The sequence below is a fragment of the Mauremys reevesii genome, unplaced genomic scaffold, assembly GCF_016161935.1.
Source record: "Mauremys reevesii isolate NIE-2019 unplaced genomic scaffold, ASM1616193v1 Contig10, whole genome shotgun sequence".
NCBI classification, from domain to species: domain Eukaryota; kingdom Metazoa; phylum Chordata; order Testudines; family Geoemydidae; genus Mauremys; species Mauremys reevesii.
The window spans coordinates 76,236-101,989 of record NW_024100716.1 but is presented as its reverse complement, the minus strand read 5'-3'; the positions used below and the strand labels follow the sequence as shown (position 1 = coordinate 101,989).

The following is a 25,754-nucleotide window of genomic DNA, read 5'->3' as shown; positions in this document are numbered from 1 at the left end:
GGGTCTGTGACTGCTAGAACCAGGGCCACCCGGGGGGGGCAACTTGCCCCAGGCCCCGGGGCCCTGCAGGGGCCCCCACGAGAGTTTTTCAGGGCCCCCGGAGCTTCTTCCTCTCCCAGTCTTCACGGGCGGGGGGTCCTTCCACTCTGGGGCGGAAGGACCCCCCACTGCCGAATTACCGCAGAAGTGGGATGGCAGCCGGGTCTTTGGCGGTAATTCGGCGGCGGGGGGTCCTTCCGTTCCGGGACCTGCTGCCGAAGTGTCCCGAAGACCCGGCTGCGCTTCGGCGGTGGGTCCCGCTTCGGCGGTAATTCGGCGGCGGGGGGCCCCCACTGCGGGTCTTCAGGGCACTTTGGCGGCTGGTCCCGGAGTGGAAGGACCCCCCACCGCCGAATTACCGCCGAAGCAGAGACCCCCCACCGCCGAAGACCCCAGGCCCCCAGAATCCTCTGGGCGGCCCTGGCTAGACACACATCTCTCTAGAGCCTGGAATGGAACTCAGTATCCCTGAGTTTTGCCATTCCCCTGCTGTCAGGAAATATCTGTCAAACCCTCCAGCCAAATCTTCTGATCCTCTTCTAGTGCTATCTGCCCCAGGCCCCGGGGCCCTGCAGGGGCCCCCACGAGAGTTTTTCAGGGCCCCAGGAGCTTCTTCCTCTCCCAGTCTTCACTGGCAGGGGGTCCTTCCACTCCGGGGCGGAAGGACCCCCCACTGCTGAATTACCGCTGAAGTGGGATGGCAGCCGGGTCTTTGGCAGTAATTCGGCGGCGGGGGGTCCTTCCGTTCCGGGACCTGCTGCCGAAGTGTCCCGAAGACCCGGCTGCGCTTCGGCGGCAAGTCCCACTTCGGTGGTAATTCGGCGGCGGGGGGCCCCCGCTGCGGGTCTTTGGGGCACTTCGGCAGCTGGTCCTGGAGTGGAAGGATCCCCCACCGCCGATTTACCGCCGAAGCAGAGCCCCCCCCCCCCCCGCCACCGAAGACCCCAGACCCCTGGAATCCTCTGGGCAGCTCTGGCTAGAACACACATCTCTCTAGAGCCTGGAATGGAACTCAGTATCCCTGAGTTTTGCCATTCCCCTGCTGTCAGGAAATATCTGTCAAACCCTCCAGCCAAATCTTCTGATCCTCTTCTAGTGCTGGTCCACAAAGAGGATGACAACCTACTACTGCTGTCAGTTACTCCATTAGCTCCAGTGGCAGAGGTTTGTGTGGTGAATCTAAAGGCTGAAAAGCTGCTGATGACCCATGGGGGTGGCAACATGATTCCGCATTCTGGAACATCTATTTTTTCAGTTTGCTTTTTTAAAAATGTAGGAAATTATGCACGAAACTTTACTTTTAAGGAACATTAAGTTTGCAAAGTTGAGCCATAAAAAATAAGCCTTGCAACTCTATTTTGGACCGTCTTTACATATGCATTAAGATTCAGCCTTTCATTACATGATAACTTGCTATTTTCTCCACAGGACCCCTGCTTTATGCAGCACATGGAATTGACAGTGCTCTGAATCAGGGCTGTGGAGTGAAGGAGGTGGTTGTCTGTAGGATCCCTGCCTCATTTGTTGCAGGAATTGTGAAGTGTGCAGTGTATCAGGCTGGGAATTGCAGAAAGAGAAAGGAGGGTCTCTTGTTAAGGCAGTTGGGAATTAGGGTCCCTGGGGAATTAGGGTCTATTCCTGCCTCTGCCACAGAGTTCCTATGTGATGCTTGGCAAGTCGCTGAAACCAGATGTTTCACAGGTGGTCATTAATTGTGTGTTCCTCATTTTATGGGTGGCCCCTGTGATGGAGCAAGGCCGGATGGCTACAGGAAAGTATTGAGGAGCAGGTATGTTAGCTCCAGGCTAAGCAAATCCCTAGTACCATGGGAACCAAAATGGCAGTTGCTCCAGGCTAATCAAGGCACCTGGGGCCAATTAAGAACTTTCTAGAAGGCACCGGAGAGAGCTACATTGATTGGAGCACCTGCAGCCAATCAGAACAGGCTAATCAAGGCACCTGGTATAAAAAGGGGAGCTCACTCCAGTCTAGGGGGGAGGAGCCAGAGGAGAGAAGTGTGTGTGAGGAGCTGGGAGCAAGAGGCACAAGGAGCTGAGACTGAGAGGGTGTGCTGCTGGAGGATTGAGGAATTATCATACAATCAAGCATTATCAGACACCAGGAGGAAGAACCTGTGGTGAGGATAAAGAAGGTGTTTGGAGGAGGCCATGGGGAAGTAGCCCAGGGAGTTGTAGCTGTCATGCAGCTGTTATAAGAGGCACTATAGACAGCTGCAATCCACAGGGCCCTGGGCTGGAACCTGGAGTATAGGATGGGCCCGGGTTCCCCCCAAACCTTCCAACTCCTGATCAGACACAGGAGGAGTTGACCCAGACTGTGGGTTCCACCAGAGGGGAAGATCACTGAGGTGAGCAAATCCGCCAAGAAGCGCAGGACCCACCAAGGTAGAAGAGGAACTTTGTCACACCCCCTTGAGACTGTGAGTGTCTGATTTGCAGAAGTGATGAGCACTCACAGCTCTAAACTGAAGTCAGTGGGAGCTGTGCTGCACAAGCCGAAGTACTCTCAAAAGCCAGGACTTGGGTATCTCAAGTTGAGCACCTAAAATCAGTGGATGCTTTTGATAATTTTGGCCACAGTGTCTCTGGGCTTCGGTTCTCCATGTGTAAAATGGAGATAACAACACTGCCCTACCTCCCAGGTGTTGTCAGGTGTTGGCTGTGTGTGTTTTCTCTCTGAGTGTGTTTTCAGCTCTGCGCAGATAGCTAACGCAGCAGGCCTCAATCACACTGCCCAAGAAGACCACAGACTTGGTTCAGTGGTGAAGGCGCTCGTCAGATTTATTGCTGACAAAGCACGGTACTAGCTCCCCGGATCAATGTCTACAGTTACACTGGCACCTCTATGCCTCTTACAATGAACTTGGCTCAGTGAGTGGTGAGACTTTCCACCCCACCTCCCCACTCCGAGGCCAGAAGACTCCCTCTGCAACTTGTCTTTTATACTCTGACAGGAACCAGTTATGTCTTGCCCCTCAGATGTGGTTAATTACCGCCCTTTACCTGGTACATTTTGGTTGGATCAAAACATCTCTATCCATCACCTTGTCATCCTGACCTTACCATTAGGAGGGGTTAGTGTGTCCCTGTATCATCATTGGGAAGTGTGTTGACACCATAACCCTGTATCAGGGTGCTCTGGTATTACCCTTCTGGAATGTGTTTATGCACGTGTCAATGCTTAGCACTTCTCATGAGTGTCTGTGTTTTTCAACACCAACCACGCTTTTTCCAGGTTCATGTTCTGGACAATGAACCTGCAGCCATAGTCACAAAGGGACTAATGAAGGTTTCACAGGCAGGTATAAGTCTGGCGTTCTGAATGTTTGAATGCTTCTCTTCGAAACCTTAAATTTATTTTTGATTCATAGCTTTATAGATTTTAGGGCCAGAAGGGAGCTTTAGTTCTAGTCTGACCTCCTGGGTAACAAAGATTAAAGAATTTAAACCAATTACTTCTGTACTTCCTCTGAACTTGTGTTTGGCTAAAGCATATCTTCCAGAAAGGCATCCAATTTTGTTCTGAATACTTCAGGAGGTAGAGAATCTTCTGCTTCCCTTGGTAGTTTGTTCCAATGTTTCATCAGTATTATGTCTGTCTTACCTCTAATAGAAACTTATCTGGCTTTAACTTCCATCCATTGGTTCTTGTTATGCCTTCCCCAGTAGATTAAGAAGGCCTTTAATATGCAGCATTTTGTCCATGGGAAGGTATTTATACACTGAAATCAAGGCACATCTAGGTCATCTTTTTGACAAGCTAAACAGATTGGCCTCCTTAAATCACTCACTACAGGGCACATTTTCAAGCTCTGGAATCATTATTGTGGATCTTCTCGGTGCCCTTTCCAATTTTTTCACATCCTTCTTACAATGTGGATGCTAAAAGCAGATGCAGTATTTGTCTCCCCAGTGCTGCACACACAGGAAAAATCAACATCCTACTAGAGCTGGTTGGAAATTATTTGGCAAACAAGAGTTTAAATGGAAAATGCCAGTTTGTTGAATTCAGTATTTGTCATGAAAATGAATCAGGTTCAAAGAACTTTCTCGAAACCACAAGCAGGGTCTGGTGGAAATGTCCATGATTCCCTGCCAGGTTCCTGGTGGCTCCTGTTAGTCCTGCCATGCAGATTGTCCCAGGGCCGGGTACCCCACTCTTCTAGGATCGGCAGCTCTGAGGCAGCCCCACCATATAGATGGCCTCAGAATTAGAGACCCTGGGCTTTCTAGGGTCTGTACATCCAGGGCAGCCCTGCCAATGCTTTCAGGCTCTTTGCCATGGGATAGGAAGCCCTGGGAGCCCCAGCTCTAACCAAGGCTCAGCTCCAGGGTCTACATCAGGGATTCTGGAAGTCCTGGGATGGGTTCTGGTGTCCCAGGGTCAATGGCTATGGGGCAGCCCTGCCTTGCAGAATGTCCCGGACTGGGCTATTTGCCTATTTAGGCTGCCAGCTGGCCAAGGAGTCTGGGAGCCCAGGGGTCTCCGGTCCAGGGCAGGCCACATGATGAGGCTGCCCCAGAGCCCCAGCAGTGGCTTTGAGAAATTGACATGATTGTCCTGATACTAACAGTGGTGAAACTGACAAGGATGTCAGTGTCACTCCGCATCTGTCGGGGTTCCTGGGAGCAAATTTCATGTTGGATACACCATGGGCTGGAGTTTCCAAAACAAAATTTTAGCTGGATTTCCAATTCACAGGACATTTTAAAATAGTGAAATTTCCTGTACACTGGAAATCCTGCGTTTCAGCCAGCTATACTCATTGCTCCCCTCTTTATACAGCCAGGGATCACCTTCGCCGTTTCTGCAGCAGCATCACAGTGGGAGCTCACGTTCAGTTTTTTGCCCACTATAACCCTGCATAGAACATGGGAAATATCTGTATCTCTGTAACCATTATGTGCACCTCAGTCCCTTTTACTGCTATTTTCACATTTCCTACCAGGGTTCAAAGGGCAACCCCCATCTGAGCTCCCCACATGTCCCAGGACTGCAGACAGTGGTTTCATAGAACCCAGTTACTGTTACGTAACTGACAAAACAGGTGTCAGGGGTTTTGAACTTTTCCATCTGGCCAAGCTGAGCACAAGCCCCCTTCCTTGGGAAGGCCCCTGAGGTGGAAAATCTTAAAATGCGAGCTTGGGAATTGTTAACAAGGAAGCCCTGATGAACAGAGTGGGTGAGGCAAGGTCTGCAGGGAAGGAGACTGTAACACAATCCCCAGAAGCAGGGGTTCCTGGGATATGCTGAGTCAGCCCAGATTTTGAGGGGAAAGCTGAGCTTTCGGTAAGACATAGCCCTGTGGGCCTTCAGTTGCTTTATTTTTTTCTCTGTGATTGCTGTGTCCCTATGGATAAATACAAAATAACACTGTCCTGGGCTGGCACTATTCAATAGTTTCGTAAATAACTTGGGTGATGGAGTAGAGATACACTTACACAATTTGTGGATGACATGAAGCTGGGGGGGTTGCAAGCTCTTTGGAAGGCAGGGTTAAAATTCAAAACGATCTTGATAAACTGGAGAATTGGTCTGAAATCAGTAAAGTGAAATTCAATAAAGACAAGTGCAAAGCATTAGACTTACGAAGGAAAAATCAAATGCAAAGAAACCCCCCAAAATTCGGAATAGCTGACTAGGCAGCAGTTCTGCAGAAAATGATCTTGGGGTTATAGTGGATCACAATCTGAAAAGTTGTGATGCTGTTGTGGAAAAGGGAAATGCCATTCTGAATTGTATTAACAAGAATGTTATATGTAAGACACAGGAGGTAATTGTCCCACTCTACTTAGCACTGGTGTGGCCTCAGCTGGAATACTGTGTCCAGTTTTGCTCATTACTGTTTAAGAAAGATAAAGACAAATTGAAGAATGTCCAGAGGAGGGCAATAGAGTAAGAGATTTCGAAATCTTGATCTATGAGGAAATGTTGAAAGAATTGGACATTTTTAGTTGAGAGAAGAGAAGAGTGAGAGGTGAACTGATACCAGTCTTCAAATAACTGAAAGATAGTTTGTCAATTGTTATCCATATCCACCAAGGGTAGGACTAGACAATCATTTTAGATTGTAGCAAATGAGATTCAGATTAGATATTAGAAAAAAACTTTCTAACTATAGGGATAATTAAGTACTGGAAAGGGTACATAGGGAGGTTGTGTAATCCCCATCATCAGTGACTTTGCACAAGAAGTTACACAAACATCTGTCAGGGTGGCCTAGGTATACTTAAACCTCCCTTGGAGATGGACCTCTTGAGATTCCTTCCAACCCTACATTTCTCTTATTCTGCGGTTTTATCAGCTATTGAGGCTTGCTGATATAAAAATAGTAAAGACTGTTTAACTTCCCCCTGAGTTACAAATGGACTGATAAGTAGTTCATCCTTTTCACATAATATGATACATCCTGTTTCTATCCAAAATCAGAAATGTTATTGAATACTTCTGCCTTTTTGTCATCATTGTTAACAGTTTAAACATCTTGATTTGCAGTGGAACTCCACCACTGATTTTTTGTTTGTTCCTGGTATACTTAAAAAATGCCTTACGAGTCTCCTTAGCACAGCAACCCATGATTTTTTCCCTAATATCATTAGCCTCCCTTATCAATTTTCTACACATCTTAACATCTAATGTATATTGATTGTTATATAATACTACTGTTTTCCATTTGTTATATATTGTTTTTTTTTATTTCTAACTGCTGCTTGCACTTTTCCACTGAGCCATGATTGGTGTTCAGCCAAAATTTTATGGCCATGGAGCATCTAACTCCCTGAGACTCCCTTGTAAATTCTTGCCTTCATTGAATTTCTAGGGCACATTAAGCCCCGGCTGGTTGGAGGGCATAGTACCTGTTCGGGACGTGTGGAAATAAGAGATGGAGAAACATGGACCACAGTCTGTGATGCCCACTTTGATCTCAAAGCTGCCAACGTTATCTGTAATGAACTACAATGTGGAACAGCTCTGTCCATCCTAGGAGGAGCTCACTTCGGAGAAGGACATGGACCAATCTGGACTGAAGCGTTCCAGTGTGTGGGGAATGAGTCCCACTGTGCGTTCTGTCCCAGGATATCGAACATCAGTCAGACATGCTCACACGCAAATGATGCTGGAGCCATATGCTCAGGTAAGAATTCAGTGCAAAGTCTTTAAAATCTGAGTGATGTGAATTTTAGATTAGGGTGAACCAATATACTGATATCACTGTGCAGAGAGCTGGGGTAATAGGATGGCACCAGCTTCTCATAAAACACAAATGATCCAAGATAACTAAAATTGCATCAAATCCCCCCTGACTTTCCTTTCTTTAACTATATGATATAAAATAGCTCCAAGGAGCCCTTTCTAAACTCCTTCTCTCTTCTCCCCAGGGCACACAGGGCTCCGGCTGGTAAACGGCAGCACAACATGCTCAGGGAGGGTGGAGATCCAGGTTCTTGGTGCCTGGGGAACCCTCTGTGACTCACGCTGGGATTTACCAGATGCCAACATTCTCTGTCGACAGCTCGACTGCGGATTCGCTATATCAGCCCCAGGAGGAGGGTATTTTGGGAGGGGAACTGTCTCTGTCCGGACTGACACATTTCACTGTAAAGGAACTGAATCTCATTTGGGGTATTGCCCTGTTACTGCCCTGGGGGCCTCTCAGTGCTCCCACGACAATGATGCCAGTGTGGTTTGCTCAGGTAAGTGTAATTTTGGATTAATGACACTTGCCCTTAGACCCTAAAGCAGGGGAACCTCAGGCACAGCAAGGGGAGGGGGAGCTAGATCCTAACCCACTATAATAATGGTAAACGCATTAAAAATAAAAATAAAATAAATATCATTACAAAAAGAATAGTGATGACCCAGGAATGCCCTGGATTCTCCAGTAAAAACATTAGCAACTCTGTCCTTCCGCAGGGCAATGGAGCAGAGGCAGCACTTTGTCCTTCGGGTTTCATAAATGTCACCAATTCACTATCCCCATCCTTCTTGAAATCACTGCTATAGTAATTAGAGGGGGAGCTACTAGCAGTTCCCAATATGGAGGTTGCTTCACACTTTCTATTATAAAATACTCTCAACACCTTCTTGAGAAGCTTTTATGCCTTCACTGTTTGCAGCAGCCTTTGCAATTTGGGAAAGGGTAATGCTGGGGCCAGGGAAGTGCCTTCCCCTAGTGCAGGGAAATCCCTTTCAGATTTGCTTGAATTATAAATTGCTGAAAATAAACATTTCCCCTCTCTCACTTGAGTTCCTGAGGATATTTTTGGTAGCACATCACAGAGAAAGTAGCACTTTATCTCACTTTGGTTTTTTCTAACTTTTTTCACACCTTTCCAGTTGAAAACAAATCTCAGAAAGATTCCCCCCTCCCCCCCTGCAATTTCTAACATTTTTTAAATTTTTTCAAACTTTTTACAGTGGAAGAAAAGATGAAAAAATAGAAAGGGGGAGATGGGGAAAACTTGTAAACCCAAATATGAAAAGGAAAATTGATTTTTTCATTTTCAAAAAGTTTAAATGAATCAACATTTTGGTCGGGCTCAACGGGTAGTGATCAATGGTTCCATGTCTAGTTGGCAGCCGGTATCAAGTGGAGTGCCCCAAGGGTCGGTGCTGGGGCCGATTTTGTTCAGTATCTTCATTAACGATCTGGAGGATGGTGTGGACTGCACCCTTAGCAAGTTTGCAGATGACACTAAACTGGGAGGAGTGGTTGATACGCAGGAGGGTAGGGATAGGATACAGAGGACCTAGACAAATTAGAGGATTGGGCCAAAAGAAATATGATGAGGTTCAACAAGGACAAGTGCAGAGTCCTGCACTTAGGATGGAAGAATCCCATGCACTGTTACAGACTAGGGACCGAATGGTTGGGTAGCAGTTCTGCAGAAAAGGACCTAGGGGTTACGGTGGACGAAAAGCTGAATATGAGTCAACAGTGTGCCCTTGTTGCCAAGAAGGTTAATGGCATTTTGGGTTGTATAAGTAGGGGCATTTCCAGCAGATCAAGGGATGTGATCATTCCCCTCTACTCAGCACTGGTGAGGCCTCATTTGGAGTACTGTGTCCAGTTTTGGGCCCCACACTACAAGAAGGATGTGGATAAATTGGAGAGAGTCCAGCGGAGGGCAACAAAAATGATTAGGGGGCTGGAGCACATGACTTATGAGGAGAGGCTGAGGGAACTGGGATTGTTTAGTCTGCAGAAGAGAAGAATGAGGCGGGATTTGATAACTGCTTTCAACTACCTGAAAGGGGGTTCCAAGGAGGATGGATCTAGACTGTTCTCAGTGGTAGAAGATGACAGAACAAGGAGCAATGGTCTCAAGTTGCAGAGGGGGAGGTTTAGGTTGGCTATTAGGAAAACTTTTTCACTAGTAGGGTGGTGAAGAACTGGAATGGGTTACCTAGGTAGGTAGTGGAATCTCCTTCCTTAGAGGTTTTTAAGGTCAGGCTTGACAAAGACCTGGCTGGGATGATTTAGTTGGGTTTGGTCCTGCTTTGAGCAGGGGGTTGGACTAGATGACCTCCTGAGGTCCCTTCCAACCCTGAGATTCTATGATTCTATGATTAGAATCTAAACAAAAATTCTCATTCCATTTCTACATCTCAATCTCTTTGATGTGTTTAAAAGCTGAACTACTGCATTATCATACAGTACTTAACAAGAAAAATGCTGGGTTGTTAACAGCTCTAATGTTTACCTTCCATAAAAACATTACAAAATTAAACAGTGTTATTAGTCAAAGCGAAATGCGCAAGAATTAGGAAATATCAGCGTTAAGGTTACCCACGCAATATTAATTCAGCCCCCCCACCCTCCCTTCTGTATATACATTATGACACAATCTAATTTCATGTACATGTTGTATTATTCCCCTCCATCCCACTAGCTCCTGCCTCCTTTAGTGCACGGGGAGGATGGTGATCAGGGGCTGAAGGAGCTGTAGAATATTTCTTTTTATCCTCGTCATTCAACCTGTGACCCAGGGCCTTATTCACTCTACATACCGTACAAACACTGCCCTAAATACAGAATTATTAATTTCTTCATGGGCTTTTCTATGGTGCTCATCACAGTAGTATCAGAGTGCACCACAAACATTAATGAATTTGTCTTCAAAACACCCCTGGGAGATAGGCATCATAAGAATCTGCTATTTCAAAAGGGACTTAGGCACTTAGAAGCCCAAGAATAACATTTTCAAAAGTGCTTAAGAGACTTAGGGACTTTAACCCCATTTTCTCCAGTAACGTAGGATCCCAAGAACCCTGAAGCCTTCACCTTCTTGTAGCCTAAATCATTTCTGAAAATGGCATGTAGGCTCCTACATCATTTAGCTGCTTTTAAAAATTTTACATACAATGATTAAAGCCAAACTTCCAAACTTGCTACTTATTTGGGATGATTGGGCACCAACCTGAGACCTTCAGGGCCTGATTCTTCAGTGTACTCACCATTGCTATAGAGCTTTGTGTGTTCAAAGTACTGTCCAGACATTAATAAACCCGCACAGAACTCCAGGTAAGCAGGTGGATAAGTATTATTATTAGCTCCATTTTACAGCTGGTGAAACTGAGAGAGAAAACAAAGTGACTTGCCCAAGGCCACCCAGTGAGTCAGCAGTGGAACCAGGATAAAACTGAATATTTTGACTTGCAGCCCTGTGCTACTTCCACCCAACCACACTGCCTGACTGCAGAAGGGCTGAGCAGCCACAGCTTGTCTTGACCCTAGCGGCAGTTGTGAGTGCTCAGTACTTCTGCAGATCACACCCCATGAAAACTGGCTTAAGAGACCTGCTCAGCATCACCTGTGAAGTCTGCAGCAGAGGCAGGAACAGAACTGAGCTCTACTGAATGATGGTCACTGCTCTTAACAAGATCATCCTAGTTTTTCCTGTGCTCCCCTGCTCCTTATCTACAGGCCTTCTAGTTTCTAAAGTGAATGAGGCAGGGGTCGTACAGGCAACAGCCTGATGCTGCACAACCCCGATTTATCCATCCTGGGCACTGAAAGTGGCCAGAGCCCTGCAGGAAAAATAATTCACTAGAAAATTTATTTTTAATGGCCAGCCACTCTCGTTCCCTGTGGCTAAATGGAGCCCGTCTTATGGGTTTATAGATTTGTAGAATTTTAAGACCCAAAGAAGCCACTGTGATCATCTGCTTCTCCCCTCACCAAAGGGATCCCTCCTGCTTAAGAAGTTGCAGCTCCCCTCTCTGCCCCATCTTCTCAGCCATGTACAAAGTCTCCACAGGGCTTCTTGCCTGGCTGGAACTGGGGTCCTTACAGAGAAACCTACTGCAGAAGCCTTGGATTTCAACCTTCTTCCTAATAATGGACACGTAGTTTCCAGGACTGTCTCCCACAGAGTCCAGAGTCACTGGTGCTATTACACACCATGATTAAGCTTATAGGGTCCTGCCCAGCACTCACAACAGACGTCTACTCTCCTCTTTACAGCTGATACCTTTGTACCTTGGGGGCAAATCACCTCCCAGTTCTCCTGCTTCTCACAGAGGCTGCTACCTGCATTCCTAACTGAATTTCCCACAGCCCTGCCCTGCCTCTCCTAACTAGCTACCCAGCCCATGCCCTGGTTCTCGGAGGGAACTCCTCAGCACATGAAAATGCTGATTTCTCCCTACAGCTACTGGAAGGAGAATCCCTTCTAAGGAAAAACACCTGCTCCCTTCCGTAGGATCTCTTTCTGGCATGATCCCACATGGTCTTCCTGAGGGGCTCTGGTACCCAGTTATAGCTCCTCAGAGAGCCCAGGACCAGCTCCAGGCACCTGCTAAGGAAGCTGGTGCTTGGGGCAGCCAATACAAAAGGGCGGCAGTCCGTCCCCTCTGGGTCTTCTGCCGGAATTCAGTGGCGAGTCCCTCAGTCTCTCTCTTTCTCTTTGACCTGCCTCCAAAGTGCTGCCAAAGATGAAGAGAGGGAACAAAGGACACGTCGCCAAACTGCCGCCGAAGAATGGAGCGGCACAACTGAGCTGCCGCCGATAGGCTTTTTTTTTTCCACTGCTTGGGGTGGCAGAAAACCTGAAGCTGGCCCTGGGAAAGCCCCAAATCTACTCTCTACCTTCACACTACACTAGTACCATAGCTAGGACGGGTTTCAGAGTGGTAGCCGTGTTAGTCTGTATAAGCAGAATGAACGAGGAATACTTGTGGCACCTTGGAGACTAACACATTTATTTGGGCATAAGCTTTCATGGGCTAAAGCCCACTTCATTAGATGCATGGAGTGGAAAATACAGTAGGAAGAGAGATATAGATATAGATGATATATACAGAGAACATGAAAAAATGAGTGTTGACAGACCAATCGATTAAGGTGGGCTATTATCAGCAGGAGAAAAAAAAACTTTTGTAGTGATAATCAGGATGGCCCATTTCAAACAGGGGTCCTGAATTTTGGGGAGTGGACAATGATGGAAGGGGTAGAGGGAGGTGTGCAGGAGGGATCCAGTGCCCTGGTGAGGGGGCAGGAGGGGGGATCTCTTCCCTCCACCCCTTCCAGCCAGCCTTTTCCGCTCAGCAGGCACCCAAAGCTGGGGCTGCCCGGGGCACACAGGCTGCAGGGTGTGCCTAGGTAATCAGACAGCAAATGTAAAAAAATTGGACAGGTGGTGGGAGGTAATAGGTGCCTATATAAGATTTGGGGGGCTCTGCCCCTAATTTGGGTGGGCCTGGATGCTAACTGGGTGGGCCATGGCCCACCCATGGCTACACCCCTGCACTACACTAGCTGCACACAGGCATTCTCCTGCTCCAGTCTTAGGGCAAACTCCAGGCTGCATTGAAGTCAATGGAGGTTTTAGCATTGCCTTCCATGGGGTCAGGATTTCACTCTTAGCCTTGAAATGTTATTTGGCACCAAGATCCTTGAGCTGTTTGGATCCAATGCACACACACTGCATCTGTCAGGTTGCCATACTAGTACATGCTGTACCTGACACAGCCAGTGAGTGCGCCCTGCACTGACTCTGCTGTTGTCTTTTACCATTGTCAGTCTCTCCTGGCTGCACCTGGGTCTGAACTCGGTGAGTAATTCCTAACTTACCACCTTGCTGTAGGACTCACTGATTCTGAGACACACGCAAAGACTGACATTGGAGTCACAATATTCACCAACAGAGAACATCCCCTGCCCCGCCCCACACACAACCTGCTTAGTGTGGTGTGAATTGATCAGCTGGAATCTCACGTTGGGCTCAGAGATGACACCACACTTCAGGGGACAGCTCCAGTCAGAACCACCAGTGCCGGGAACTATCTCACACTGGGAGCTCCTGCACTGGACCCAGGTGAACCAAGAAAGTTGCCACCGACTGAGCAAAGATCAGAGGGAACTAAGGAATTTTACCAACAATAATCTGTTCCTGACCACCGTGAGCCCTGCTCTTCCATTGGCCAAACTCCCTCAAGGCAAACTTGCCTATATCATTCATGACCCATCTGCTAAGTGCTTGTGCAGACACCACTCACTGGTTTCCAGGCATTTAAGCCTGGATAAAGTGACTACAAACCTCAGCAGCCATTCTACCACCACACACAGAGACAATTTTCCCAATCAGTAACCTGCAGGAATTCCCTCGCTCACTCATTTACAGGGGCTGCTAGAAAGCCCTTCTGTCAAGCTCAGAGTGTTACAATCCTTATAGCACCTTCCACTTATAGATTCAAAAGAATAAGTGTCTTCTGACAGAGGTTGTTCCCTTTAACACTATGACACACTCTGATCACTGGCTTATATCTTCTTATTGAGAAACAGTCCATAATTTCATGCACACTCTGTATTATTTCTAGTGTATAACAGGGAGTGTTATTCAGTGTATTTCCCATCTCTCCTGAGCCCAGGTCGCTCTGAATCACTCAGACTGCTGAATGGAGAGAGCCGGTGCGATGGAAGAGTTGAGATTTCCTTCCATGGTGTGTGGGGCAGAGTGCTGGATGACCAGTGGGACATGAATGATGCCAGCGTGGTGTGCAGGCAGCTCCGGTGTGGAGTCGCTGAGAAAGCTTATAACCCCCCTAAGTCTGAGCGAGGAATAGGCCCCGTGGGGCTGAGAAGGGTCCAGTGTGCAGGAAATGAGACTCGTCTGACTCTCTGTGACAACTCCACATCTGAGACAACCCAGGCAGGAATTGCTGAGGACGTCGGTGTCGTTTGTTCAGGTGATTCATTTCCAAATCTCACAAGCATTCCCTGTTCAGTAGGAAAATACATATTAACAGCTGGGATCTATCCCTGCAGGAAGCAGGCGGATCAGACTGGTGAATGGAGCAGGTCGCTGTGCTGGGAGAGTGGAGATTTATTACAATGGCAGCTGGGGGACAGTCTGTGATGATTTCTGGGACCTACTGGACTCCAATGTTGTCTGCAAACAACTGGGATGTGGACATGCCATCAGTGCAACTGTCTCTGCTCATTACGGGGAAGGATCCGGGCAGATCTGGCTGGATGACGTGAACTGCTCTGGGAATGAATCCGATCTCTGGTCGTGTCCTTCCAGGGGCTGGGGCCAGCACAACTGCAGACACAAAGAGGATGCCGGAGTTCTCTGCTCAGGTCTGTTCTGGAAATGCTCTGGTGAGCCATGTTACCAGGGGATTTAATGGAGGGGGCAGATGTTTAAGGATATTGGTGATAATGATACTTTCCCTGACAGTCTCTGCCTCTCTTTCCCCTGTGTAACTACCTACCAGAGTAACCATTAGAAAGTCTTCAGCTCCCACCCAGAGATACTGGAGCTATTGGAAGATTTCCCTAATGTTAGAATACTGCATCTCAGGTGTCTGAAGGAGACAGTATCATGGAAAGCAGTGACTGAAAAGGATGTAGGGTCCTAGTGGAGAAATAACTGAACATGAGCTCCCAGTGCTCTATCAAAATGGGCTAATGCGAACCTTGGATGTATACACAGGGGAGCAGAGAGTAGGAGGGAGGACTAAATGTTACTGTTGTATATGGCACTGGTGAGACAGATACTGGAATACTGTGTCCAGGTCTGATGTCCACAAAAATTGGAGAGGGAGCAGAGAAGAGCCACAAAAGTGATCTGAGGGCTTGAATAAAAGCCTTACGGTGAGAGATTTAAGATGCTGAATCTGTTCAGCTTAACAGAAAGACGAAGAGGAAACTTGATGACGGTCACAAGAGAACATAGCACTTACTAAAGGGCTCTTTAATCTAATGGAGAAAGGCAGAACAAGAGTCGATGGCTGGAAGCTGAAACCAGACAAATTTGCCTCAGAAATAAGGCGCAGGTTTTTAACCGGGAGGGTGATTAACCATCAGAACAAACTGCCAGGGAAATGGTGCATTCTGCATCTCTTGAAGTCTTGGTGTCTAGACTGGATGCCTTTCTAGAAGCTCTGCTTAAGTCAGACTCAACTTATTAGGCTCTATTAAGCTGTTTTACAGAAGGTCAGACTGTTTGATCCCTGCCACGCTGTCTGGGGTAGCTCACAGCTCTGAGTGCTCACCTCTGGGCAAAATGTGAAGAACAGGGCAACTCCCCAAACTGGTGGTATATTCTATTAGATTTCACCAAGTCAGTAACAGATGTGAACTCCAGGATCACTATATCAAGCTTACCATGGAGTCATAGACAGTTGCCTTAGACTCTCCAGTCTATCTGGCCACCCACACACAAACTGGACTTACACCCAAAAATCACTTGACATTCAGGTTGTTTCCAGTCCCAAGAGACCAGTCACTTACCCCAGGTCAGTTGGTAACCTAGATCTTACACCAAAGACAATGCCTGTAGCCAATCGTAATTAACTATATGCAGGTTTATTGACTAGGAAAAAAGAAATAAAAAGAATAAAAAAAGAAATACAGGTTAAAGCAAGCAAACATCTACACACAAATTAGTTACCATTTAAATCCTAGGAGTGACAGAGTTGTAGTGATCGTTCAATTCCAAATGTCCCTCAGCCCTGACTCAAGGGTAACCCCTTGGGGTCTCTGGCTTCAGTTTGGTGCCTCTAGCCTTGTCATACTTCAAATAGCCAAAAGGATGAAAAATCTTCACATCTACTATTTTTAGCTCCTTCTTCCAGCCTTCAAAGCGATGGGAGGAGGCCTTCTGCATGTGGTGCTCCCTGGGTGTGATAAGGCCATTAACCAATCCTTGATGGCCCATCTGATTTTGAAAGTCCTTGGGCATGGAGGAGGGGAGGAAGATGATTCCCGTGCCTGAGCTCACAAGTTCAGAGCCAACATTTTCAGTTATAAAGCAAAACTTACATATTTTCTTGTAGCATGGACCACAGACATTAGAATAGCCATATCGAGTGAGACCAAAGGTCCATCTAGCCCAGTATCTGTCTACCGACAGTGGCCAATGTCAGGTGTCCCAGAGGGAGTGAACCTAAGAGGTAATGATCAAGTGATCTCTCTCCTGCCATCCATCTCCATCCTCTGACAAACAGAGACTAGGGACACCATTCCTTACCCATCCTGGCTAATAGCCATTTATGGACTTCACCACCATGAATTTATCCCGTTCTCTTTTAAACGCTGTTATAGTCCTAAACACTAAATACATTCTTACAAGACTAATACCTGTTTTGAGCAAAAGTAACACACAGGTGACCTGGCCTGGTCTCCAGATATGAGATTGTCAGGTCTTAGCTAATGCCTGCAGCCTGGGCAAGAGCTGGCATCTGGTCTGCCAATGTCACAATCCTTCCAGGCCTGTTACAATCTGTATGTAGTTGCTGGCAACTGGTGGCCTTCCAGAGATGCCCACTGTATTTCTAAGGGGCCTGTGGTGTCTAAAAGAGTCTCTCATTCTTGAGTGGTTCTCTAGCAGTTGCTCCTGCAGAATGATGTGCAGGATCATTAGCAATCGCTGCGATTTCACTCTTCACACCCCAGTTCATTTCAGAATCAGATGATTTAAATTCCCTTTTGTGCATTTCCTTCTAGAGTTCACAGATCTGAGGCTGGTGAGCGACAGTGACTGTGCTGGGCGGCTGGAGGTTTTCTACAATGGGACGTGGGGCAGTGTTTGCTCCAATGGGATGTCTGAAGTCACCGCAACAATTGTCTGCAAACAGCTGAACTGTGGGGATGGAGGGTATATTGCAGAAGTCTCAGAATATGGAAAGGGTCCCACATGGCTGGACCACGTTAGATGCAGTGAGCAGCACAGCTCCCTCTGGCAGTGCCCATCAGTGCCCTGGAATCCAAAGTCGTGTGATAACCGAGCAGAAGAGACCCATATTTCTTGCACTGGTAATTCTGAAACTACCTGCATATGCATGTGGATACACACATGTACGCAATGTGCTCAATTAATTGAAGTGTAAGGATAGAACTTGTTGTAGTTCACATCTCAGTGTAAGCCGATGTGAATTCTTAACACAAGATACAAACATATTTTCACAGCCTTTTATATAGAATCATAGAATCATAGAATCTCAGGGTTGGAAGGGACCTCAGGAGGTCATCTTGTCCAATCCCCTGCTCAAAGCAGGACCAAACCCAACTAAATCATCCCAACCAGGGCTTTGTCAAGCCTGGCCTTAAAAACCTCTAAGGAACGAGATTCTACCATCTCCCTAGGTAACCCATTCCAGTGCTTCACCACCCTACTAGTGAAAAAGTTTTTCCTAATGTCCAACCTAAACCTCCCCCTCTGCAACTTGAGACCATTGCTCCTTGTTCTGTCATCTTCTACCACTGAGAACAGTCTAGATCCATCCTCTTTGGAACCCCCTTTCAGGTAGTTGAAAGCAGCTATCAAATCCCCCCTCATTCTTCTCTTCTGCAGGCTAAACAATCCCAGTTCCCTCAGCCTCTCCTCATAAGTCATGTGCTCCAGTCCCCTAATCATTTTGTTGCCCTCCGCTGGACTCTCTCCAATTTATCCACATCCTTCTTGTAGTGTGGGGCCCAAAACTGGACACAGTACTCCAAATGAGGCCTCACCAGTGCTGAATAGAGGGGAATGATCACATCCCTCGATCTGCTGGAAATGCCCCTACTTATACAACCCAAAATGCCATTAGCCTTCTTGGCAACAAGGGCACACTGTTGACTCATATTCAGCTTTTCGTCCACCGTAACCCCTAGGTCCTTTTCTGCAGAACTGCTGCCCAGCCATTTGGTCCTTAGTCTATAGCAGTGCATGGGATTCTTCCGTCCTAAATGCAGGACTCTGCACTTGTCCTTGTTGAACCTCATCATATTTCTTTTGGCCCAATCCTCTAATTTGTCTAGGTCCCTCTGTATCCTAGCCCTACCCTCCAGCGTATCAACCACTCCTCCCAGTTTAGTGTCATCTGCAAACTTGCTAAGGGTGCAGTCCACACCATCCTCCAGATCATTAATGAAGATATTGAACAAAACCGGCCCCAGCACCGACCCTTGGGGCACTCCACTTGATACTGGCTGCCAACTAGACATGGAATCATTTATCACTACCCGTTGAGCCCAACCATCTAGCCAGTTTTCTATCCACCTTACCATCCATTCATCCAGCCCAGACTTCTTTAACTTGCTGGCAAGAATACTGTGGGAGGAGTATGAATGAATAAGAATATGAATAAGCATTTCTCTGATTAACAACAAACATGGAAATTAATCAGTTAATTATAAAAGAGACCAGTGTTATACAGTGAGATAAGGTAGCGTGAGAGCGAAGCAAAGCCTCTCCCTAGAGACCATCATTAGGCAGCTCTGTGGTTATTAATCCTTTTGGGATGAACAATCAGAGATGGGCCCGGGCCGTGCAGTTTGTCTCAAGACTGGAATCCCCCACTGTGTCTCAGTAGCATCTGAGTAGCAAATTCATTAGGTATTAAATGATCCCGAGTTCACATTTCAGTTTATACAGTGCTGAAATTAGGGGGTTAAAATACAGATAAATTCTATTTCCACGTCACACGCACAACCCAGTGCATTTACCTCGGCTTTTTCTCTTCATAGGAAAAAAAACAAAACCAAATCGAAACCCGTTCACCGAGTGCCCGAACTCTCCAAGCTGCACAGGTATCTCTGCTTCTTACTATCTCACTCTTGGTCCCTAAGGACTTTCCCAGCTGCCCCAGTAACATGTGAGGTTTCTACATTTCCAGACCAGGAGAAGTTACGTGTCGTGGGAGGAGAGGACGGATGCTCGGGCAGAGTGGAGGTTTGGTACCATGGTTCCTGGGGGACAGTTTGTGATGACTCCTGGGACATGGCAGATGCTAACGTTGTGTGTAAACTACTGGGCTGTGGATCTGCTTTATCTGCCCCGGACAAGGCTGTATTCGGCGAGGGGACTGGTCCCATCTGGGTGGAGACATTGAACTGCAGAGGGACAGAGTCATCTCTCTGGGACTGTCCTGCCAAGCCCTGGGGTGAGAGCAACTGTGGTCATAAGGAAGATGCTGCTGTGAATTGCTCAGGTGAGTGACAGGAGATGTTTCTGCTACATGCTGTAATTTTCAGGGAAGAGGATGGATCAGCCCCCTCTCCCCCCACCCCCCCTTGGTCCCAGACTAGGCCTTCCCATCTCCTGTGTGCAGGAGCATCATGGATGCTGTGGAGTGGGACCTTTGTGGGGTCAGATTGGCTCAGGCATCAGCCCACATAACCCCTGCATCCATCGCAGGCCCTGTGCTGCTGTGAGGGAGTTTGTGGAGGTGACAGCTGGAGACAACCAGGGACTCTCAGTGGTGAGGTTCCCCCCAGGAACCAACACGTCACCTCGCCCTTGCTCCAGGCTCCAACTCTCTTCCCTTTCCCTTTGCAGGTGTGACAGAGAGGACAGATTCTCCAAATACCCCAGGTAAAGCATCCCCCTCCTCCCAACAAGGGTTACATTTCCCTGGTGCTGGGTCACAGAGGAGGAGCTGCAAGCTGCAGCCTGAGGGAAGGAGCTCCTTTCCATGGCCTGTGAAATCTGAGGGTGAATGACACCTGGGTGGGAGCTGCAGGCCCTGCTGAGCAGGGTGGTTCCTGTTTGCTGGCTCCAGCTAACCAGGCCGGGCCTATGATTTAAACAGCAGCCTGTGAGCTGCCCCCATGGTTCACAGACTGTGTCCCAGCCCATTACCCTGCTGTCCTGGGCCATGCAATGAGTGACTGGGGAGCTCCCTGCCCCCGCCCCTGACTCTCACACGATAATCTCTCCCTTTTGCATGTTCATTTCCATCCAGCACCCCCGCGCCGTCCTCCCACTGACAGTGGGAGTGTCACGGTGCCCGTGGTCGTCTGCATTATCCTGGGGGCCCTGCTCTGCCTGGTCTTAATCATCCTGGGGGCGCAGGTGCGAAGTGCCAGGGCACAGCGCAGAGGTGGGTGCTGATTGATGTCACTGTGTGAAATGCCTCTGCAAGAGCAGGGGGGCTGCAGGGTGTCAGGGTGAGGGGTGGTACCAGGCTGGGTAGGGTGGACGGGGTGCCTGGTAACTCCTCTCTCATTTACTATTTTATTAACTGTTTGGCAATTGAACAGTCCAGTCATGAAATCTGGAGATGATACTAGCTAGGGACAGCTTCAGAGAAGCTGCATCTCTATTCCCCGCCCCCATCCAGTGATCCACTCCAGGAGTTCCTACTCAGGTCTCCAGCCATCACCTGTCTCTGGGTGGGAACCCCCTGTCCCACCTCCTTGTGGCCAGGGGTTTTTAATGCTGCACAGCCCCCTGCCTTCCACTGTGATACCCCAGCAAACCAGTCTGCCTACAGGCCAGCCCCAATGCTGTGCATTCTCCCCAAAGGCTCTGAGCAGTGCATTGCCAGCAGTCACAAGTTACGAGCCAGCTTTCTCTCAGCAGCCTGGTAGACCACCTTCCGTCCAATGATTCAGGGTTGGGATCCCCGTGGTCAGAAGGTCCTGCCCATTTGATAAATCAAAATGAAGGCCCTGAGTCTGTTTAAACAGCCTTTCATACCAGAAGTTTTCTTTGTCTCTTGACTCTGGTAACCCAGTTTGAACCAGTCTGTATAAACCACCTTGAAGGCTGTTACCTTCTGGAGTTGTTACAATCTCAGTGATTCACCTTAATCACGCCTCCCCCACCCACCCACCCACCCTGTTTTTTCTTCCCGAAGGAGCTGTGGTAACCCTCCCAAATGCAGTAGAACATAAACTATTCATAGATTTAATACAGTGATTCCCAAAGATACTACCTGGGGTTGCAGTATCTGTCACAGGGAGGGGTTCTGAATATCATGAGGAGAGACATCGTGGAAAAGAACCTAGAGAAATTGGAAATATTGTCGGGGAAAAACGTGTCTTAAAATCGAGCTGTGGTAAATAGTTGTGAAGAGAGTGATCCAGTAGAAAAGACAATCTTAGGAAGGAGATGTGTGGGAAAGGATTATACTGTATTGTACTGAAAGCTGGCACTTGTAGGGGATTTTACTTCTATAAAACACTGTACAAACATATAGATAACAGCTCATTGGAAAGAAGATGGAGAACGGGGTGGCCCTCAACATACACGTAACATTCACAACTTTGCAGTAAGACAATGACTCTAATCAGGGGTGACAGTAACTTCCAAGACTTACCGGTCCTGCCGGAGTCCTGAGGTGTGAGGCCTCATCTGGAAGAGGTGTGGCCTCAACTGGAAGAGGCGGGCATCTCAAGATTTAAAGGCCCTGGGGCACTGGCTGTGGATGGGAGCCCCAGGGCCTTTAAATCAACCTGGGGCTCCCAGCTGCAGAGGTGGCTGGGAGCCCCTGGGGCTCAGGGGCAAATTAAAGGGCCCGGGGCTCCAGCTACCGCAGATCTCTGGACCCTTTAAATCCCAGCCCGGCCCAGCCGCCAGAGCTGCGGGGATTTAAAGGGCCTGGGCCCCCGCAGTGGTGGGGAGCTCTGAGCCCTTTAAATCCCGGCCCCAGCCCGGCTGCCAAAGCTGCGGGGCGGAATTAAAAGGGCTCTGAGCTCCCCACAGCCACAGGAGCTCCGAGCCCTTTAAATCACAGCCACAGCCTGGGCGCCGAGCTGTGGGTGAGATTTAAAGGACTCTGCGGGGAGCCCAGAGCCCTTGAAATCTCCGCCGCAGAAGCCGGTGTGGTCCAGCACAGCGTACTGGCTCTTGCCGGTACGCCGGACCGGACCGGCTTACTTTCACCTCTGACTATAATCAGACTTCATGCTTCAGGGCTTCAGCCAGTTACCTCCCGGGGTCAGGAAAGAATTCTGGGAAGCCCCCATATTTGTGTTTTGTTTTGCTTTGTTTTGTTTCTTGCCCTCTTCTGAAGCATCAGACATTAGCTACAGAGGGAGCTGGGATGCTGGATGGGCTGGACCAGTCCTCTGAGGTGGTTCAGAGAAACCTCTTGCTAAGATATGTGGCTGGTGTCTTTTCCACATGCTCAGGTTCAAACTGATTGTCAGATTTGGGGTAAGGAAGAAATTTTCCCCCAGGGAAGATTGGCAAAAAGGGACCCTGGAGGATTTTCCTCTTCCTCTGAAGCATGGAGCATGGATCACCTGCCAGGATTATCTAGGCATCTCTCACCTAGTCAGTTCCCTGCCATTGCAGGGGCCTTGGGCATTGGTGGTACCTTTGTCGTTCCTGCTTTCTGCCTGTGGCACACAAGAGCTTATTCTGCCGAGGACTGAAATGCTTTAGTCTAAATGCATCTTTGGGCTCAGACCTAGGGGTATCTGGGTGAAATGCAGTGGCCTGTGTTATACAGGAGGTCAGACTAGATGTTTTAATGGTCCCTCCTGGCCTTAAACTCAATTTTTAAAAAAAAGGTGTTATCACCATTTTGCCGATAGACAGCATCATGGGAGAAGCATTATTTAAGCTGCTCCAAAGGGGAATAGCCCAGAATAATGGGATGAGATTAAAAAGGGGACATTTAAGATGAATGTGAGGAAGCTTCCTGACAGCGAACTAGCCCTGGGAACCATTATCAAAGGGCTGTTGTGGAAAGAAACCCTGTCCCCTGGTTCATTTCAATTCCAGCAGTGGGAATGTGTTGTAGGATCACATTGGGCCCCGGGGGGAGGGGCTGGATGATCCCATAGTGTTTCCCATCTCTGGTTTCAGTGACCCTGTGCAAACCCTGCCCTTTGTTTTCAGGTTCCAGAAGACCCTTGGATCCCTTCTCTGAGGCCGTGTACGAGGAGATTGATTATAACCTGATGAGAGAGAAGCAGGAGATGTTCAGTCACTCAGGTCTGTGTGTCTCTCTCTTAACAGGGAGCAGCTATCTAATGCCCTTTTGACAGGGGCGGCTCTAGGAATTTGGCCGCCCCAAGCCCGCTGGTCCCGCAGCTCCAGGGGACCTCTTGCAGACGTGCCTGCGGAGGGTCCGCTGGTCCCGCGGCTCCGGTGGAGCAGAGGTCATGCCTGCGGGAGGTCCACCAGAGCCGCGGGACCAGCGGACCCTCCGCAGTCATGCCTGCTGGAGGTCCACCGGAGCCACGGCAGCAGCGGATCCTCCGCAGCCTGCGGCAGGTCCACCTGTCCCGCGGCTCTGGTGGACCTCCCGCAGGCATGACTGCGGAAGGTCCACCGAGCTGCCTGCCGCCCTGCCGCAAAATGCCGCCTGCGCGCGGCGCTTGGCGCGCTGGGGTCTGGAGCTGGCCCTGCCTTTTGAACTGAGGCAGTAGTGTAGCTAGGGCGGGTGCAGGGGAAGCAGTTGCTTCCCCTCAGCACATTTTCCAAAAGCGGCTCCATAGTTAGGGGTTACCATGGTGCCAGCAGGCGGGGCCCATGCTCAGCTCTGAAGCTTGGCCTGCGGGGCCGGCACTGGGCTCCTGCAGGCAAGGGGGGGCAGCACAGCCAGAGGAGCCATGGCGGGGGGGGTGGTAGGTGCAGCCGGAGGAGTGAGGGGCCCAGCTCCTTGGCCATCATGCCCCATGCTCAGCGCAGCCCCAACATCGCCGCGGCCGCCTCCTGCGGTGGCTCAGGGCTCGGCGGCTGAGTGCTTCCTGCCCCTTGCTAATGTGACAGCAGCAGCATCTCACGGCAGCGGCTTGCGGCCCATGTGCGGGATGGGGGGTAGGATAGGGACCGACCATCCACTCCCTGCTTATGTCACGTCCAAGACTCCAGGCCGCCACCTGCGGGGATTGCCCGGGGCAGGGGTGTGAAGCGGTTACTGCGCATCCACACCCTTCAGGTTGCTCCCGTGACCCCACCACCCTGCACCATGCCCCTCCCCGCCCGTTTGCTTGGCCCCGCACCTCTGCATGGACCCTCTAGCTGCTGGTTACATTCCAACCACCTGGAGCTTCCTGCACGCTTCTCCCTTCCCACTGCCGTGGCGGCTGCCCGGCGTGGTGTCATGGCTTCCTCCGAGGTCACTCGGCAGCTGTGAGTCCCGCCTGGGGGCACATGAAACTTTCTCGCCTCTTCTGCCCTCCCCTCCTAAAAACTTCCTCGGCCAGGCCGGGCCGCACTGCGCCCCAGATCGGTGGCGCAGCATGGCCGCAGCACAGCGTGGCCGAAGGAGCGGGGGGGGGGGTGCGGCATGGCCGAAGGAGCCAGCCAAGGGGGGGGGGACGCACAGCAGCCAGAGGAGGAGCCAAGCGGGGGGTGCCTTTTTTATGTTTCCTCCCCCTGCACTTAGAACCTGGCTACGCCACTGATCTGAGGCCCTGACCCAGAGTTATATCATTGCATCTTCAGTCCTGTGAGCTTGTCATTGGGACTGGGCACAAGTCTCCATTGCAAAATGTTTTGGTGAAAAATGCAGATTCAGAGACACTGAAACATTTCACAAATTCCTGACAATTCCACCCAATTGTTCCAAATACACACAGAACAATTCATTTCATTTCAACACTTTCTAAAGAAAACATTTTGGTTTTTTTCAGTTTTATATTACTTTTCCATTAGAAATTTCCTTTAATTTTATCTATAAAAAACAAATAAACAAACAAATATTAACTAATGTCCAAATGATTTCAGTCAACATTAAACTTTTTTTTTACTTTTTCATTTGCCAAAAATTTCCCCAAAAAGTCATTTTTGGATCAACTCAAAACAATCTTCAAGTTAGTTTGCTTTTCTTCCCCAATGACCAGAGAACCAAACCATCTATTTTTATTTATTTATTTATTTATTTATTTGCCAAGCTGTAGCTCTGGTAGCTGGCTCTGTGTTGAGACCAGCAGTTACTCTTGTAAACTGATGGAGATGGAATTCCTTCCCAACATACACTGTGAGTCCCAATTCTAGGGACAGTTAATGTCCTATCTGCCCATCCTGCAGCCTTGGAGTGTAACCAGTGAGGGGTCAGGAAAGCGACTGTCTGGGGCCAGGCTAAACTATCATTTGAAAACTGCTCTGGAGCATTGGAGCAGGGGATGTTCTGTGCCCCCCTCCCACCGCAGTCACTGGTCTATTGAGCTCCCTCCCTCCTGCCCCCTGCGCAGCAGGGTTGTCCTTACTATGAGGTGAACTCAGGTGGCCACCTCAGGTGCCAGACTATGGGGTTGCCACTAGGACCCAGAGTGTAGAAAATTGTGTCTGCTGCTGGTGCATATGTATCTCTCTGCTCTAGACGCACAGAGATGGTGGAGTGCTGTGCTAGAGGAAGGGGGGCACAAGAGACATAACAGGCAGGCAGGAGAAAAGGTGAGAGGGAATAAATGAAAGCAGCAGGAGCTGCAGGGAGAGAAAGGAGGAGGAGCCTCTTATGTACCTCTCGAGCACCCCCAGGAGCCTGGACTGATTAATACCAGCTTCACAGGAGCTTCCTGT

At 48.9% G+C, this 25,754-nt stretch overlaps 1 protein-coding gene across 1 annotated transcript in view; it reads left to right on the top strand.

The window, feature by feature from the left end:
- LOC120392547 (antigen WC1.1-like) overlaps positions 1-25,754 on the top strand; it is a 63,108-nt gene that overhangs the window by 29,892 nt on the left and 7,462 nt on the right. Inside the window, exons 3-12 of the mRNA XM_039517366.1 lie at positions 6,881-7,195; positions 7,440-7,754; positions 13,933-14,250; positions 14,330-14,644; positions 17,015-17,323; positions 19,019-19,081; positions 19,168-19,482; positions 19,830-19,865; positions 20,236-20,373; positions 23,124-23,219. Of these exons, the coding sequence (XP_039373300.1) occupies positions 6,881-7,195; positions 7,440-7,754; positions 13,933-14,250; positions 14,330-14,644; positions 17,015-17,323; positions 19,019-19,081; positions 19,168-19,482; positions 19,830-19,865; positions 20,236-20,373; positions 23,124-23,219 (2,220 nt within the window). The remainder of the gene's footprint in view (positions 1-6,880; positions 7,196-7,439; positions 7,755-13,932; positions 14,251-14,329; positions 14,645-17,014; positions 17,324-19,018; positions 19,082-19,167; positions 19,483-19,829; positions 19,866-20,235; positions 20,374-23,123; positions 23,220-25,754) is intronic.